At 30.2% G+C, this 15,937-nt stretch overlaps 1 protein-coding gene across 1 annotated transcript in view; it reads right to left on the bottom strand.

Annotated features, from left to right (window-relative positions):
- The window catches only part of LOC129958164 (WASH complex subunit 4-like), an 89,321-nt gene that overhangs the window by 28,599 nt on the left and 44,785 nt on the right, over positions 1-15,937 (bottom strand). Inside the window, exons 17-19 of the mRNA XM_056070404.1 lie at positions 14,856-14,972; positions 8,381-8,549; positions 3,256-3,410 (exon numbers count right to left, since the gene is read on the bottom strand). Of these exons, the coding sequence (XP_055926379.1) occupies positions 3,256-3,410; positions 8,381-8,549; positions 14,856-14,972 (441 nt within the window). The remainder of the gene's footprint in view (positions 1-3,255; positions 3,411-8,380; positions 8,550-14,855; positions 14,973-15,937) is intronic.

The raw sequence follows: 15,937 nt of genomic DNA, 5'->3' as shown, positions 1-15,937 counted from the left end.
AAGTTTCGCCAGCGATCTGCATTTCTAGTAACTTTATACTTTAAAGTAACCCAGTTCCCCTGACAACGACTGCGATTTGGCATGCCTAGAATATACACTACTGCCAAGTTAGGGTGAAACAGAGTATAACTGCAAACATTTATCTCTCTGACATTCAGCATAGTCAAGACTGTTCCGCATTTCTGAAAGCTTAACAGCATTTTTTGTTCATTTGTATGTAATTAAAATTAAAAAAAAAAAGTTTTGAGACATTCATTGAATAACTTGGTAGTAATGTTGCTTTTTTCAAAATAGAAATTATGATTACTCCTATATAACCATGAATTGAAGAAAAATAGTTGCAAAATATATTGTTACACAAATGCTAATACACATTAAAAAGCATTTTTTAAAAAGTTTTTATGAAAGCAATGGCCAACTTAGTTTTATAATTCAGATTTATGGTTGCTAAAGTTTACTTAACTTGTCATTGATCGCTTACTCACAAGAGCATATTTAACTTCAAATTCTATTGGACATGTAACATTTACTATTGTTCTTAAAACCGTATACTATTCCGCTTTTTGCGCAATGCATCTTTTTTAATTTTCAGTAATCTCAACAAAAAATGGGAACTTGAAAAACGAAAGTGTTTAAATTTCAACTAATACGAAAACTTTCTCAATCAGCATTGTTTATGAGCATTACAGATAATATACTTATCTAATATTAATTCATTTCACTGACATTGACCCTTATACATACAATAATTTGTTACATTAAGGAGTAACAAGATTTAAAAATGGATACACTTTCTAAAAATTACAACGCTATAACTTCCGAAAATATTAAAACACAAAATTGATTTTTGCATCAAGATAAAGCTAAAAAAATTATCTTTTTAATGATACCCATGCTTTAATCTACAAATTAAGTTTCGATTTTTAACGTGTTTTTAAAGAAACATTTTAACCATATTTTTCAACAATGTACTTCGCACAAAATAAAAATAAAATTTAATCTGCATGAGCACATCAATGGGAAAAAATTAGCTGTTATCCACCTGTTGCCATCACATTGAAAGAAGTTCAAATTAAAAACATAAATCAAATATTATTGTAAATTAAATATATAAAAGTGTAAATTTCAGCTAGTGTCTGTATGAAGCGAACAAATTTGAAATATATTTTCTAAAAAGTAAATGGAGGAAAAGATTTCTATGAACTTTTACAATATCTATATTATTAATTAAATCAAACAATTAAATTTAAGGTAAACAGGGTTTATATATCTATTGGATAGTCACTGTAATCAGCGACCACCAGTCAATTTTAATCAGGGGCACGCATCTACTAACAAAATGGTCTAAATGAACTAAACAATTACAATTTATGTTACTGGAGTCAATAAAAGCTCCGATGAATTAAGGATTTTAAATTTTTTCATAGGTCCTTTCAATTACCCTTTGTAATCCGTTTACATGTTTATCTTTTTACATTAACCTTTGAATCTTATTTAACAAATTGTTTTGAGACATGAATATATTTACACTTAGCACTTAGATCTCTCCTCTCAGGAACAATTCAAGGCAGTGCATCATTTTGGCGTTTTATTTAATTATTTTATTAAATTTTGAGTGATAAAAATATGTAATTAATTTTCTGGGAAAATTCATATATATTAATTTTTCGGAGCAATGAACAAGGCTCTTATTAATAATAATAAGATAAATGATAAGATAAATGTATGTACAAGATCTCATAAATGAAAGATCAAATAAAATTTTTACAAAAATTATCGCCATTCCATTATTACCAATAAGCCCGACCGGAAATGCAGCTATGGAAAACTAAAAACCGTCACCCACGCCAAGTTTTCTTGCCAAAGGTCCAAATCCCAGTAAACTGTAATGAATCAGCTTCTTCCTGGGTGACCACTGTGACATTCCTTTTTCCCACACTCGATAATGTACATTCCGGGCCATTCTTCATCAACGAAACTCCCACAGTGTTAAGTGCCTCCAGATTGCCAAATGGAAGACCCTCCTTTGAAGTACGGTCATCTGGCCATTTAGTGCTAATCCAGATAAGGAACCACACGTGCGTTTCCCAGGAAAATAAATCGTGTCTTCGAAAGGCGACAGTGTCAAACACTCCAGATGTCCTGCATTTTTCCCATGGTGGAGGGTGAATCATCAATGGACATTTTCCCACGGGCGACCAGAGACGATTCAGGTTGTTCTGAACGGTGATTGGGTAACAGGGAGTCTGAGAGGAAAATAAAAGGTGAGATTTTTCGGAAGAAGACGGAGAGAAGCTTCGTGTGTACCAGGGAGAGGAGCTTCGTGTGAACCAAGGAGGAGAAGCTTCGTGTGAATCGGACTTCTGCGTAGAATTCCACCCGAAGAAAATTCGGTGGATTCCGAGAGCTACCCCCGGAGTAGCCTAAGACGCCAACAGCCTGTTAGCTGTTCTTGTAAAGTTGTTTCCTTCGAAATGGTTCGAGGAACTATTCTTGTGTAATTTTCGTGTTGTAAATAGCATCATTCATTTAACCTAGATTAGAAAGAGTTGTTTTTATGTAATAAAGCTGTAAATAAAAAAATTTGATCATATCGCTACCTGTTTTTGGATCGAGACTTTACAAAACCTATGACAGCAACAGGGGTAGGGAATGATTTACCGAGCGCAAAAGTTCCGATTCCATCTATCTAAAATATCTAACTGAAAGAGTATCTTTTTTAAACAAGTTTGGATGGCTCATTGGAATCGAAACTCAAGAAGTTTTTATTGTTTCATAAAATGTTTAATCGCATGATTTTTTCCCGCCGTTGAAAGCTTAGAAAGGTGATTTTTATTTAATATTTGTGTAGTTTACATGAGGAGTGAGAAAATGAAGTTATAGTACTAAGAAGAGAGTAGATAAATTACTCATATATGTTTTTAATGGCATAAAAATGGCACTGAACTAGGCTCACTTATGAGGATTACATACCCAATGAACAGAACAAATGCAATACTATTAAAATAACAAGGTTTTGAAGTCACAAGATACTTAAAAAAATATATTCTTTGGGAAATCACGTTCATTAAGTGAGGCTTAAACGATTTAATTGAAGGTAAACACACCCAATGCCAAATGGTTGTTAAAAGCAGCAAATTCAAAATACTTGAATTTTGAGCTATTTTGTAGAAGAAAAAAAAAAAATACTAAAATGTCTGAAGCATCAGAACAAATGAAAAAGAATCATCATAATAAAAACTACTTTGCACAAACCTGCTCTAATGTTTGACTAGGCAAATGAGCTTCTACAGTTGTAAGAGTATACTTATGTTTAGCCAGGCTTCTCATCTCCCCATAAGTTTTCCAATCATGTAATGCTACTGTTGTCAAGTTATAAAATATTTTATCCAAATAATGCTCAACATATGCTAAAGGGAAGAAAAAACATCAATTAATTATCTGCCACACACCTCTATGAACAATGAAAAATATATATATATAATACCTTAAATTTTTAATTTTTTTTTTCAAAAAACGTCACATTAAATTATTTATTATTATTCTGTCATTTATTTTGTACTTCAATCAATGCTCGACAATAGCATTTTTGATTTTCTAATAGAATTATATCTTTTGTTCTATTTCTTCAATCTCTGTTCTAATCTCTGAAGAATGTGCTACTTATGCCGTTGATATTGCTGATTTTGTTTTATAAAATGAATACATGGTGAAAAGACTTTGCATTTTCAAACAGGTGCAATAATACAAGGAGTTACGGAGTTCTTAAAGAAAAACAGCGCACATTCATTAAAAACACCAATTTAAAATGTTACTAAGCAGATTGCCGATGTGACAGGGATTACAGCGTCGTCAATTAAAAAGTGGTCAAGAATCTCGAAGGAAATATCAAATTATTTTATTAGCAGCCTGTGAATTATTGTCTTAACAGATTGACGGCGTCCATAGCCACGGTTCTTAAAATAATAATATAAAAGCAGTAGAAGATATATTTTTGTGGGAGGTTTTTGTATCAGGGAGAATACTTTCAAATTCATTTTAAGGAATTTTTTAGTTTATCTACAACTGAATATAGATTAATAAGAAAGATTAATATCATTTCTCTCCTTTCTTCGACTCATCTACTAGCGGCAATCTTGCTGAGGGTTTTTCTTGATGCGGTACAACGGCACAGATGTTAAATTTTCTTTAAAAAATACTGTTTAGATCATAGGTTCAAAAAGTGGTTCAGGTGGACCCCCAGGGGTCCCTAGGAGACCACACGGGGGTCCACGTAGACGTGAAAAGAAAACAGAGGTTCACAAGTTGTAAGTGGGGGTCCACGAAAAATTTTCTGGTTTTCATAATAAATAACAAAAATTTTGGCTTGGATTTACCTATAAACGTAGGCAGGTAGCATCGGTAGGTACTCAAAAATATTCGAGACTCAGTTCAAACAAAGAATTGAATAGAACAATAGATAATAGTACAAGTGTACACCACATGTCGAGACTTGCAAAGTGCCGCCCGTGCGCCCGCTCGTCCGGGATGCTTGTTTAGACCTGCAAAGGGATGAAATGCGACTTGCGCTGTGCTTGCAATCTACATTAGTATAAATACGAATGCCAAGAACAAAACGTTACTCATTTGTTTCCTGATATATTTAATGTCCTGAGTGATTTTTTTTTTTTTTACAGAAAAATCTATTCCATTTACAAACATTATTTCGGTGGCAGCAGACGGGAGCTCCTGCCATGTTCGGGCGATATCGTGGGTTTATAAGCCATCTTAAAAGAATAATACCAGGACTAATTGCAATTCACTGTGTCATCCACCGACAACACCTTGTAGCGAAAAATTTGAGTGATAGATTGCACCAATCGCTTCAATTTGTGATTAACGCAGTTAATAAAATAAGAAGCAATGCTTTGAATACCCGTTTATTTGCACTATTGTGCGATGAAAATGATGAAGATTTCCAACGACTGCTCTTACATACTGAAGTACGCTGGTTGTCGGAAGGAGCATGCTTATCGAGATTTTACTCACTTTTCGAATCAGTGATAGAGTGTCTGGAAACTAAAGCACCAGATTTAAAAGAAAATCTGATCAAATATAAAGCGGACATTGTGTACTTAACAGATTTGCTCATAAAATTCAATGACGTTAACTTGCAGTTACAAGGGGACAGCCTTACTTTAATAAAAACAAAGGGTGTAATTTCGGCTTTTCTTGGTAAATTGAAATTAATGAAGCAAAAATTAGTAGGCGCGAATTCTCCCAGTTTCCGCACTTGTCACAGATAGAATGTCTTGATGAGGATATTCAGACATACGCTCAACATTTTAATACCCTGCATGATGACTTCAAAAATAGATTTGAATATATTCTGACGATGGAAATACCACCATGGATCATAACCCCATTTGATGAAACGGAAGAGGCGAATGTGTATTACAAGAGGAGCTACTTGAGCTCAGCACCAACGAGGAACTGAAGGTGAAATTTAAAAAAGGCTATCAAACATTTTGGCTGCAGGCAGAAATCCCCGAAAAATATCCTGGGCTGTGGGAAATTGCGAGGAAATTTTGAATAGCGTTTCCCTCATCATATCTTGTCGAAAGAAGTTTTAATGCCGTTACCAACCTGTTAACAAAAAAAAAAAAAAAAAAGAACAGATTGAACATTACAGAACGGGGAGATTTGAGATTACTTCTTACAAAACTGAAGCCAAATATTGATAATTTGCTGTCAATTGATCAAGTACATTCGTCTCATTAAAAGTATGGCTATTTTTTATTGTTGATTTCCATTTCAGAGTTCATTGTTGATTTTTTGTCAATTGTTGATTGTTTGTAATAATAAATGTTTATAATTTTGTATAACCACAAGTATCATTTTTATAAATAGGACACAAGAAAATTGCTACTTTTTTTTCTTTTTAACACCCCCAATTTAGGGTGATATTTTTTAGGAGTTTTGGGAATACAGTAGAAATGTAGCAGCAGGGGGTCTACCGAAAATAGTAAAACTTTGAAAGTGGTCCACGAGAAAAAATAGCTTGCGAACCTCTGGTTTAGATCATGTAAAAATTCTAAAGATTCGAAAATTATATTCCAAAATATACTCCACTTTATCACCTTTTCATATATTTTAACTCTATTTTCAACCAGAAATATTCTATTCAAAAGAGGACTTTTCTAATAACATTTTAAATAGAAAGTTCAAAAATAGCATCACAATCCTGATAAATTAATGGACATTATTAAAATACTCAAATTATCATATCAGGTGTTTTCAGAATAAAAAAGAGCATTCTTTATACTACTTTCCCTCACAGAAAAATTAATGAAAGAAATTTAAATTTATATGCTAGAATCAGATTCAAATATTAATGATATATACAACCATAACTTTTCCAAAGCTGGAACCTGAATCATATTAATTAGATAATCAAATGATATCGAACACCACCTATCAAAATATAAATTATTTTTAAATTAAAATCCTAGGAATTTAGCATAAAAGAAATCAATATTACATGAAACAGAAGAAAAATATTATATAACAATACATCCTATAAAAAAATCAATCATCTTTTTACGTTTGAATCTTTTAAATGTAAATTTTAAATTGAGATATCTAATTTGTTTGTAACTCTCGGATAACAGATATTTCTACCTATCCACTGTAAGTATTAGACTTCAGGGTGCACAATTTCAAACTTGATATAGCTCTGCTGTTCTTGGGGATGTGCAACAACAACAGCATATTTCTACTGTCCTTTTTATCATTACACTATTTATTAACCAAAGTTGAATGTTCTTATCAGTGTTTGATTCAAGTTGCATTGCATTATCTTTGAGGCCACGTTTCATTATCTTGAAGTGGATAATACCAATTAACAGAATAGATAATTTTTTAAAAATCATACAAGAATCATGAAGATGAACTTAAAGCTCCTTAATTAAAAGTATGCAAATGAGTAAATCAGATGACAGATTTACTATGAGAAGCAAAATCTGAAAATCAGAAACAAAAAGTTGAGATGCTCCAAAATATACCTGCCAAATGTATCATGAAAATTAGCCTTTCAGAATTATTATGGAAATTATGACATTGCATACACTCCACGGCCTTTACTTTCCCCACAAACTAAGGAAATGCAGATCACATTTGCTACAAATTGAATAGGCTTGGCAAAATTATGAGATGAGTAATGTCAAAGGTTTATTCTTTACTACGTCAAAATAAGAAGAGTTATGATCATCTCCTTAATACTTTGCATCGTTTCCTCACATCGAAAGTTAATTGCAGCCAGAGAAATTGTTCATATTTAATTACATACTTGACAGCTGCGTCACTCGAATTCTAATGCATTTATTCAATCAGACTATTAAAAGTCCTAAATGTTAGTAGATGCCTGGCGAACTTCAAAGATATTTAGATGGGTAAAGCTACAGAAGGTAGTAGAGAAAAATTAAACAAAACAACTGTCCAAACTATTTTTGATATTCGTTTCACTTTTTAATAAATCTTCTCTTTTTTTATACCGTTGAAGGGAAAAGAAAAAAAAATTATGCGGAAATTTTGAGAAGAGAAAGCAAAGAGTTACGAGTTGACCTCTTTTTTTAAAAAATTGTATCCTTGAAATTAAAATTTTAAACGCTTATTATTTCAAGGTTTAATTGAATAAAATCAATTGCAATCTATAGTATGAAGGTCATCTTTCAAAGCCATAAAATTTAAAGAATTTCTTAGTCCAGAACGAAATAGCACAATATATTGTTGGATTTACAAAAAAAAAAAAAAAAAAAAAAAAAAACCTAATCCTTAATTCCAATCTAAATCATAATTACTATATCATACTTTGATTTCTAGCAATATAATTCAAGTTATATCATGTCACTGCAAACAAAAGAGAAAGCAATTCTGATACTAATTTTTTAAAAACATTTTTACATTATTATGGTAAGCATGTATATTTTTTCACACTCTTAAAATATTTCAAATGTCTTAGTATAATCTTCAGAATTTTCCGAAATCTATTACAAAATTTTTGTGTAAAATATTAACAGAATAAATATCTCAAAGAAGCCTAATTTTTACAAAGAACAGCTTGCAAAAAGAATAAAGAACTATCTCATGTATGAATGCTGAAACATGCTATGTAAAAATATATTTTCAATTTCATTATTATTAAATCTGTTAACTGCTATTTATACAAAATAATTATCCAGAATATAAATTCATCTACCCCTCAAGTTTTAAAAATAACAGCTAGGATAATTATTTCACAATTATTACGTTTTTCTTGAAAACACGCAGATTAAAACGGAATTAATAAGCATTTCAAATAAATTGAATGTCACTTTAAAAAAAAATCGAAATAAAATATTACCTTTCACGTTAATGATGCGATCAAAGAGTCTTATAGATGAGAGATTAAGAAAATGTGAAAAATCTTTACGTCCAATTTTAAATGGGTTTCTATCATCTAACTGTAAATGGTAATGGCAATGAAGGCGAAGTTCTGTTTCAATATCTTTACACAATGGATCCAGCAAATGCTACAAAAAAAGAGTAAAAAAATAAAATAAAAAAATTATAAAAGTTTTTAAAAACACTGAATTTATCTAATAAAAATTGTTTGTCTAGTAATATGAAAAAATGGTGCGGGAAATCTATAATTTTATTCTATAAACTCTGATTTAAGAAACACCAGAGGAAATTCTAAGTAGAGAAGCTAAACAGTGCTATTTATTTTACATTAAAAATCCAACAAAAACAACCAATTTGAAAATTATAGATTTTTTGTTTTTTTAAATTCACTTAACATTCATGAGAATACCCATAGCAAAATCTCAAAATATTTTATAATTCATCCTTTTATACGAATGAATTCAAAAGATTAGAAAATTTTTGCCCTTTCATAACAAAATAAATTATTCCATTTTATTTTTGTAATCAAAATGTAATTCCTACAATAATTGTGCAATTTCCTTTTTCCAAATGTACCCTCAGTACCCAAAATTAAAATGATTCTCCATTTGAAGTTAAAATTATTTCCTATATAAATTCTGACAATTGAAGACATTGTTAGAAATGTAGCAAATGTTTGTTTAGTAATAATAAAAATATTAAAAATAACATGAATCGAGGAATCAAATGTTTACTGCAAGGAAGGTTTTCACATCTCTTCACCTAAATATAAGACACTCAAATAAAGATTTAAAACTTTTTGCATTATAATTCACAATGCAAACATGACTTATTAAAGCCAACAAGTAAAAATGTTTTCATATTACATTTTCAGATACAAATAAACAACAATTGTAACAATGTATAAATTCAGCTATATATAAAATTTCAAGTTTCTAAGTAAGAAAATGGATAGATGGCGGGAAAGAGTCGCTAGTACTGATCATGACATGATAAGACGAGTAAACTAAGGCTCGATTTCAGATTTCAAGTATGCTGTGTCACCAAGATTTTAGCACAATGAACATCTGGAAACTATTTAACTTAAGCTGCTTCTCTATACAAACATAATTTTGTACTGTATTTATCGTGCTTTTTTTTTAATTAAAATCTTCCCAACCTTGGAGAGAGTTTTGAAAGAATTTATATATGTCATGAAATATTCAAAATAATTTTAGAACATTTAGGACTTTATATATTATTTGTAAATAATGAAATGCAACTTTCCAGACTGAGGCGGCGTAATCGGGGAGGAAGGGGGCAGCCCCTAACTGTTGCCTCCCTCCCCCTCAGTAAGAAAATGAGAATTCTATCGGTAAAAGTCTTCACCACTTGGGAGCGGTTGCAGAGAACTGAGCATTAACGAATACAGTAATTTAAAAACTATCTGAAATATATTATAAACAAAGGAAATATCTTAATAACTGTTTAAGGCAGCAAAATGACTACATTTGTCAAAACAGTTGACAAAGTGACAAGTCAATACGATGTCGCATTTTACCGATTCTTTTTGGTTTGTCGTTTAAGAAATCAATGCGACGGTTGTGACAACATCACGCCCATAACAGAGATTTCGACATCTGATTCAAATTCGCTTATTCAGCTCATAATTTGCACTACTTTTGGCAATATAACCGACAAGATGATAGGTGAACAGATGAAAATTTTTGGTCGATCGAGAAATATTTAAAGCGACTGATGACGAAGACACTAAGTTCGCAGATTTTCAGATATCTGATTGAGGTCGTTCATTCGATTTCAAAAATGTCGATTGTTTTTTGTCGTTCGGCTAAGATACCATCTTGATTTATGAAAAAAAAAAAAAAATTATTTTCATCCACTACTTCGATCACATGTTCGTGAAATTAGTAGAAAAATTGTAGAATCTGAATCATGAATGAGGAGATAAGATTATTTTCTCTGATTCAGAATTCATTAAATAGCTCGGAAAAAAGTAGCCATTTTATTTATCCAATTGTTACTTCTTCGGTAAAGAATTTGCAAGTTTTTCTAATCCATTATGCTTATTTCATTAGGATAGTTCTCTGATTAAAACCTGGTTAAGGTTTTAAAGTAAATTTGTAAAATATATACAATTATTGCCGACAGTCTTTTGCAATATGCATCCTAAAAAGAATTGCTTTGCTGTTGCGAAATTAAGTGAATTCATTATAAATCACTGACATAAGTAATTCGCGTATTTGCGAATTAGGTTTTCTTTTCTTAACAATAAAATATCTTTTTTTCCCAATCTAATTTATTAAGCTGTAATTATTTTATTGATGAAATTTTACCGACTGCAATTGAAGATAAAATAAATATATGGGATTCAGTAGCTTTTTAACGACACTAAAGGAACTTTTCCACGCATGCACTAAATTTGTTAAATGAATTAGTACTTAAATTTTTCAGATTCTATATTCAGTATTATAACTATGCAATCGAGGAATGATTTTATTTTTCTTTCATTTACTCGTCACGACAAAAAGTATATAATGAATTGCAAGTGCATTAAAATTTTGAATAAAGATGTTTTAATAAAAAGATGGTTAAAATAGTTATTCATATAATATTCATATATAACACATTAAGAAAACCAAATACATACAACTGAGGGCAAAAAACGTTTTGGGGAAAGAGAGGGAAAGTACTTAATAATAAGAATATGTAAAAAATGAAGACAGTGAAGTCAAAATTCAAGATTTTATTGTTCTTTATCAAAATGCATTGGTTTTTAAGTCTATATATATACATATCGATAAACTTCAACCGCCGCCTGTTTCCAGAAATAGTGCCTTGAAGTATTTGCACAATAACTTCTTCAACAATTCTGGTAACAATAATTGCAAGTTTTTCTAAATATAAGAAACCATGATACTGTATTTGCATGAAGTCCGAAAAAGTTTTGTTTAGATATTTTTTTAAGATAAAGAATAAATTTTTTGCCATTGTATCATTACGTTAGTCTAATTAATAGTAGGTAACTCTCAACGTTACAAATTTCATTGCTTTTGTGTTAAATAAATCTTTTGCTATTTAATTTTCATATCCTACTCATAATAAGAAATATAGAGAATAATGTATTATATGAAGCCTTAAAAAGTAGTAATAAGTAAATATAGCTTTGAGGGTATACAAGAGTTTTCGAAAAATTAAAATGCGACTCAATTTTCCATCCACTAGAGATAAGTAGGCATTGTAAATTGCGAAAGTGTTTCAAAATATGGTAAGGTAATAACCGTTAACGGCATAACCTGCTAATAATTTTCAAAAGTTACACTTTTTAAACTTTTATATGGCTCCCCTTCCCCAACAATAAATCGGTAAATTTGATAATTTTTTTCTTTTGTTACAACTAGATTATTACAAATTTCCAAAAACTTAAAGTTCTTTAACCAAATTTCTAGGATTTTTAAAGTTATCTGAATGAAGGAGCAATGATGATTTGATAATGAAGGAAGGGTGATTTACACTATTTTCCCGTGCTATTTAAAATGCTATTACGGTAAAGAACGAGTTACATAGCAGGTTAAACGGAAGGGCCACTGACATCAAACAGTTGCCACCAAATAATATTAATTTTGCAAAATTATTATATGTGATTTTATCTTATAAAACTTACTACTGAAATAAAATATTTTATATGGATTTATCGGCTTTTCTATTCTATTCTCCATATTGCTTTACTAATCTATGCATTTAAAATTATTTTCACGTATTCTAACATATTAGATATTTATTTCTAATCATGACCAATAATCAGTTAATTTTTTCAAAATTTTAAACATATTTAGCAAATTGTTCCATTTTCTTCGAATTTAATGATGGCAAGAGCTCTGCAATCATATGAGACTGGGAGGCAGGAAATTGTAATTATTTTATATTGAGGCGTTCATGAAATGATTTTCTAACCATTTAGAATTCGACCTTCAAAACACTTCTATTCACTCAAACAATTTCTAAATTGTGAGGTTTCCTACGCCTCTCAAGACGTAATAGCAATAATTTTAGCTGTCTTAAGCAATAATCTTAGCTGTCTTAAGCCCAAGCAATTTCTTAGTTTCGGTATCAGGTTCAAGTTTACTCCTGAAAACGGGAGTGAATTTGAATAAATAAATCTTAAAATAGTCTATTCACTCTCACTGCACGAAACTAAACTCTTCTAATAAAGAAGTTGTGTACTTCAGATTTCTGTGCCATTAATTATCCTGTTAGCATCGATTGTTTTTGGTTTCAGACCAATGGCATTTATAAGATAGGTAGTATAACAGTTTTAAGAGTTATCCTTTAAATAAAAATGAAGTCGGTTGAAATTTAGAGATTTGCGGTAAAATTGGCAGACTAAATACTCGTGGAACTCGTTTCGATACTCGTGGAAATAAATTAATCCACGAGTATCGAAACTCTCATTCAGCTATTTGGTAAATTTATATCCTAGAATGCAGGCATCCACCATGTTGATCACTTGCAAGAACTGCATATTGTCAAATAGCCATCTCCAGAATGGAGCCACTTAAAATAAGACATACTAATTTTCCAGCTGTAACAGTGCCTTCCAAAAGATTGGATCAAAGCGTTTTGCATTACAAACACATGGATACACAAAACTTCCACAAGCAGTAGGCTTCACAGACAGACAGAGAAAGAGATTAATGGGCAGTTGCAACATGCTACTCAGCAGACAAAGTCAAAGGTGTCAAGCATGTTGATTCCATAAATAAAAATAAAAGCCAGTGATATTAACCGCGTATTCTAATAACAGCACAAACAAGCAATCCATTTAATAATTTTTAAAATTCTTTACTTCACTATTTTAAAAAATAGGGGTAGTACTGAAAAGCACAATACAAGAAATGAATAGGTAAAACAGACCTGTAGTCCTATATTCTTTTTTCAAAAATGAATTTTTATTAAATAAATATTTTAAAAGAAAGGGACATTTTCCTCTATGAATTCAACATTTACGAACTCATCTGAGCAAAATTGTGATGATTAAAAAAAAAAAAAAATCAAACAAGTCTATACTATCTTCTATAAGAAAATAATATCTCAAATGTGAAAAGTATATAAAATAAGTAAATGTATTACTAGGTGAAAAATGTAAAATTTCTCTTATATATAATCGTCTTCCTTAACAACTTCAATTGCTAATTCAAATACTATCCCCATTTGCAATGCTCAAATTTAATAAAACAAAACTCAGCAAATTTTAAATACATATGTGAGCAGTCTTTTGGAATAATTCAGTTACATAAAAAGTAATTGTTAGGGGGAAAAGAAAACAAAAAATTAAATAAACTAATTTCTTGAAAATTAATCGTATGACTATTTCATAACTGCAATCTTATTTCTCACCTTAATTTGAACAGTTTTACAATCTATAAGCATCTACTTATCTCCAATAAAAAATAAAACCTCATGTCGAATTTTTTGGAACACCCTCTATATAAGGATTGTGTATAATACAATATTTAGGAGTATTACTACAATACATTATGTAATTTATACAAGCAACGTTGGGACTGATATAGTTGTGAATGAAAAATTCTAGTGTCTGGTTAAAAGTATGTCACCCAAATGTCAATTACAGTGGCCTGATAAAATCTGAAGAGTAATCAGTGAATAAATATTTTGAAATTTTAACATGCACTTAATGATCTTAACTGTTTCAGGAATTCAACCCTCTCACATGAGAATAGACTTACAGGTTTATACACTACTTTAAAGGCTCAAATTATTTTTTCAGAATTATATATCTATTTCCCATCTAGTAATAAATTATTTCGAAAATGATCGGATTTAATAAAGAGAGAGTAAAAAACTGGCATACATTAACTTTAGAAATAAAAAAAAATCTTTTGTAATGATTGCTCTATATTAGTTAAGCATAGCTTGCAGTAATACATATTCAAAATATGACTTAATGTTTTTAAAATTTTCATCAGTTTCTTAGAATTTCTAAAATATTTAGTAATAAGGGCAATATAACCTTCATAAATTTTACATACATTAAGCAGTATCCATTACAATTACATTCTAAACAATAACACATATGCCTCAAACAAATAAACGAGTTATTCCGATAAGAACTCAAATCTTTATATATTTTATTGATGTATGATTAAATTCTACATGTATCCCAAGCACAACTTTTTCCCGCATTTAACACATTTATTTTAATTCACCCTAACCGAACACGATATTTTCACAAATCCCTTGATAAGTTGTTGGAGATTGAATACAGCCGATTCATTTATCTTGAAACAGTACTATATATATATATATATTCAAAATGCAATATCTAACGAAAATCACAATAAACTTTCAAAATTAATAGACAAAAAAAAAAACTACACTTTTTAATATTAGATATTAGAGTCAATAAAGTTGCATACCTTTTTTATCGTTAAAAATGTTTCTTTCTGAAATGCTTGAACTAACGCAACAGAAGATGATTCATGACGACATGCAAGAATTGGTTCGATGCAATCATGCAGAGCAAATATCATATACTATGGAGAAAAAAAAATTTATCTAAGAAATGATTATATAAAAAATTAGAATTAGTAAACCAAGGAAGTTTCATTTCGGCACTTTACCGACAAAATTGCTTCCTCAAAAAGATATAAGAAATTCCTCTCAGCAAATTAGATGGCAAAGGCAGATTCCTTATAATCTATGTTAACAATTTCACATTCTCTTCAATCTGAAGCAAAACAAAAAAATATTGCTTACTGAAGCGACCATAGATAATAACTTTATTGATACCGCACAAACTCAGCGTTTATTGCAAAATTTTTAACATGATCGCTAATGCCACATTTAAATATATAAATACTTATAATCTAATACATTCAAACGAGCCAACGAATGAAGTAGCATCTGAAATTTTCTAAAGTTGCCCATTTTTAGACAAAAGCTGCCAATAAATATTTTTTCTTCTTTATTTTTCAATTTAATTCAAGCTATTAAATTTTAGTCCAAGGAAGTTTAAATAATTTCAAACAAGAAATTAAACGTAAAAGTGTTTTTAAAACTTAAATGTGGCAATGCAGATCAAGTTAAAAATAGTAAAAAAAATCACTTTTCAACCAATAACTTCTAAGCAATTGAGGGCATCGAAAAAATTTAGTGCCAAAGTAATTCATCTTAATAAGACTCTAATTCGCCTAATTTGATTTATTTTTTTATCCTCAGACGTAAAAAAGTTACGGAGAAATGAAAATTACAGTTCTCACTATTTCCATCCCTTTTGAGCTAGATGGCCCATCTATGAACACATTCAAGATTTTTTTTCTCTCCTTGTAACACATTCTTGTGGGGTTAAAATTCAACCAAAAATACTTTAAGCTATCGTGACATCAAGTTAACACGAACAAAGTGTTATACATGCATTACATTATATATTGCATTACATTACATTGTATATTATGTGTATGTGTGTGTGTGTGTGTAATGCCATCTCTAAAATTTAATC

The sequence above is a fragment of the Argiope bruennichi genome, chromosome X1 (genome assembly GCF_947563725.1).
Source record: "Argiope bruennichi chromosome X1, qqArgBrue1.1, whole genome shotgun sequence".
In the NCBI taxonomy this organism is placed as follows: Eukaryota; Metazoa; Arthropoda; class Arachnida; order Araneae; family Araneidae; genus Argiope; species Argiope bruennichi.
Note: the sequence above shows the minus strand (reverse complement) of the source record. Positions and strands in the feature narration are given on the sequence as shown.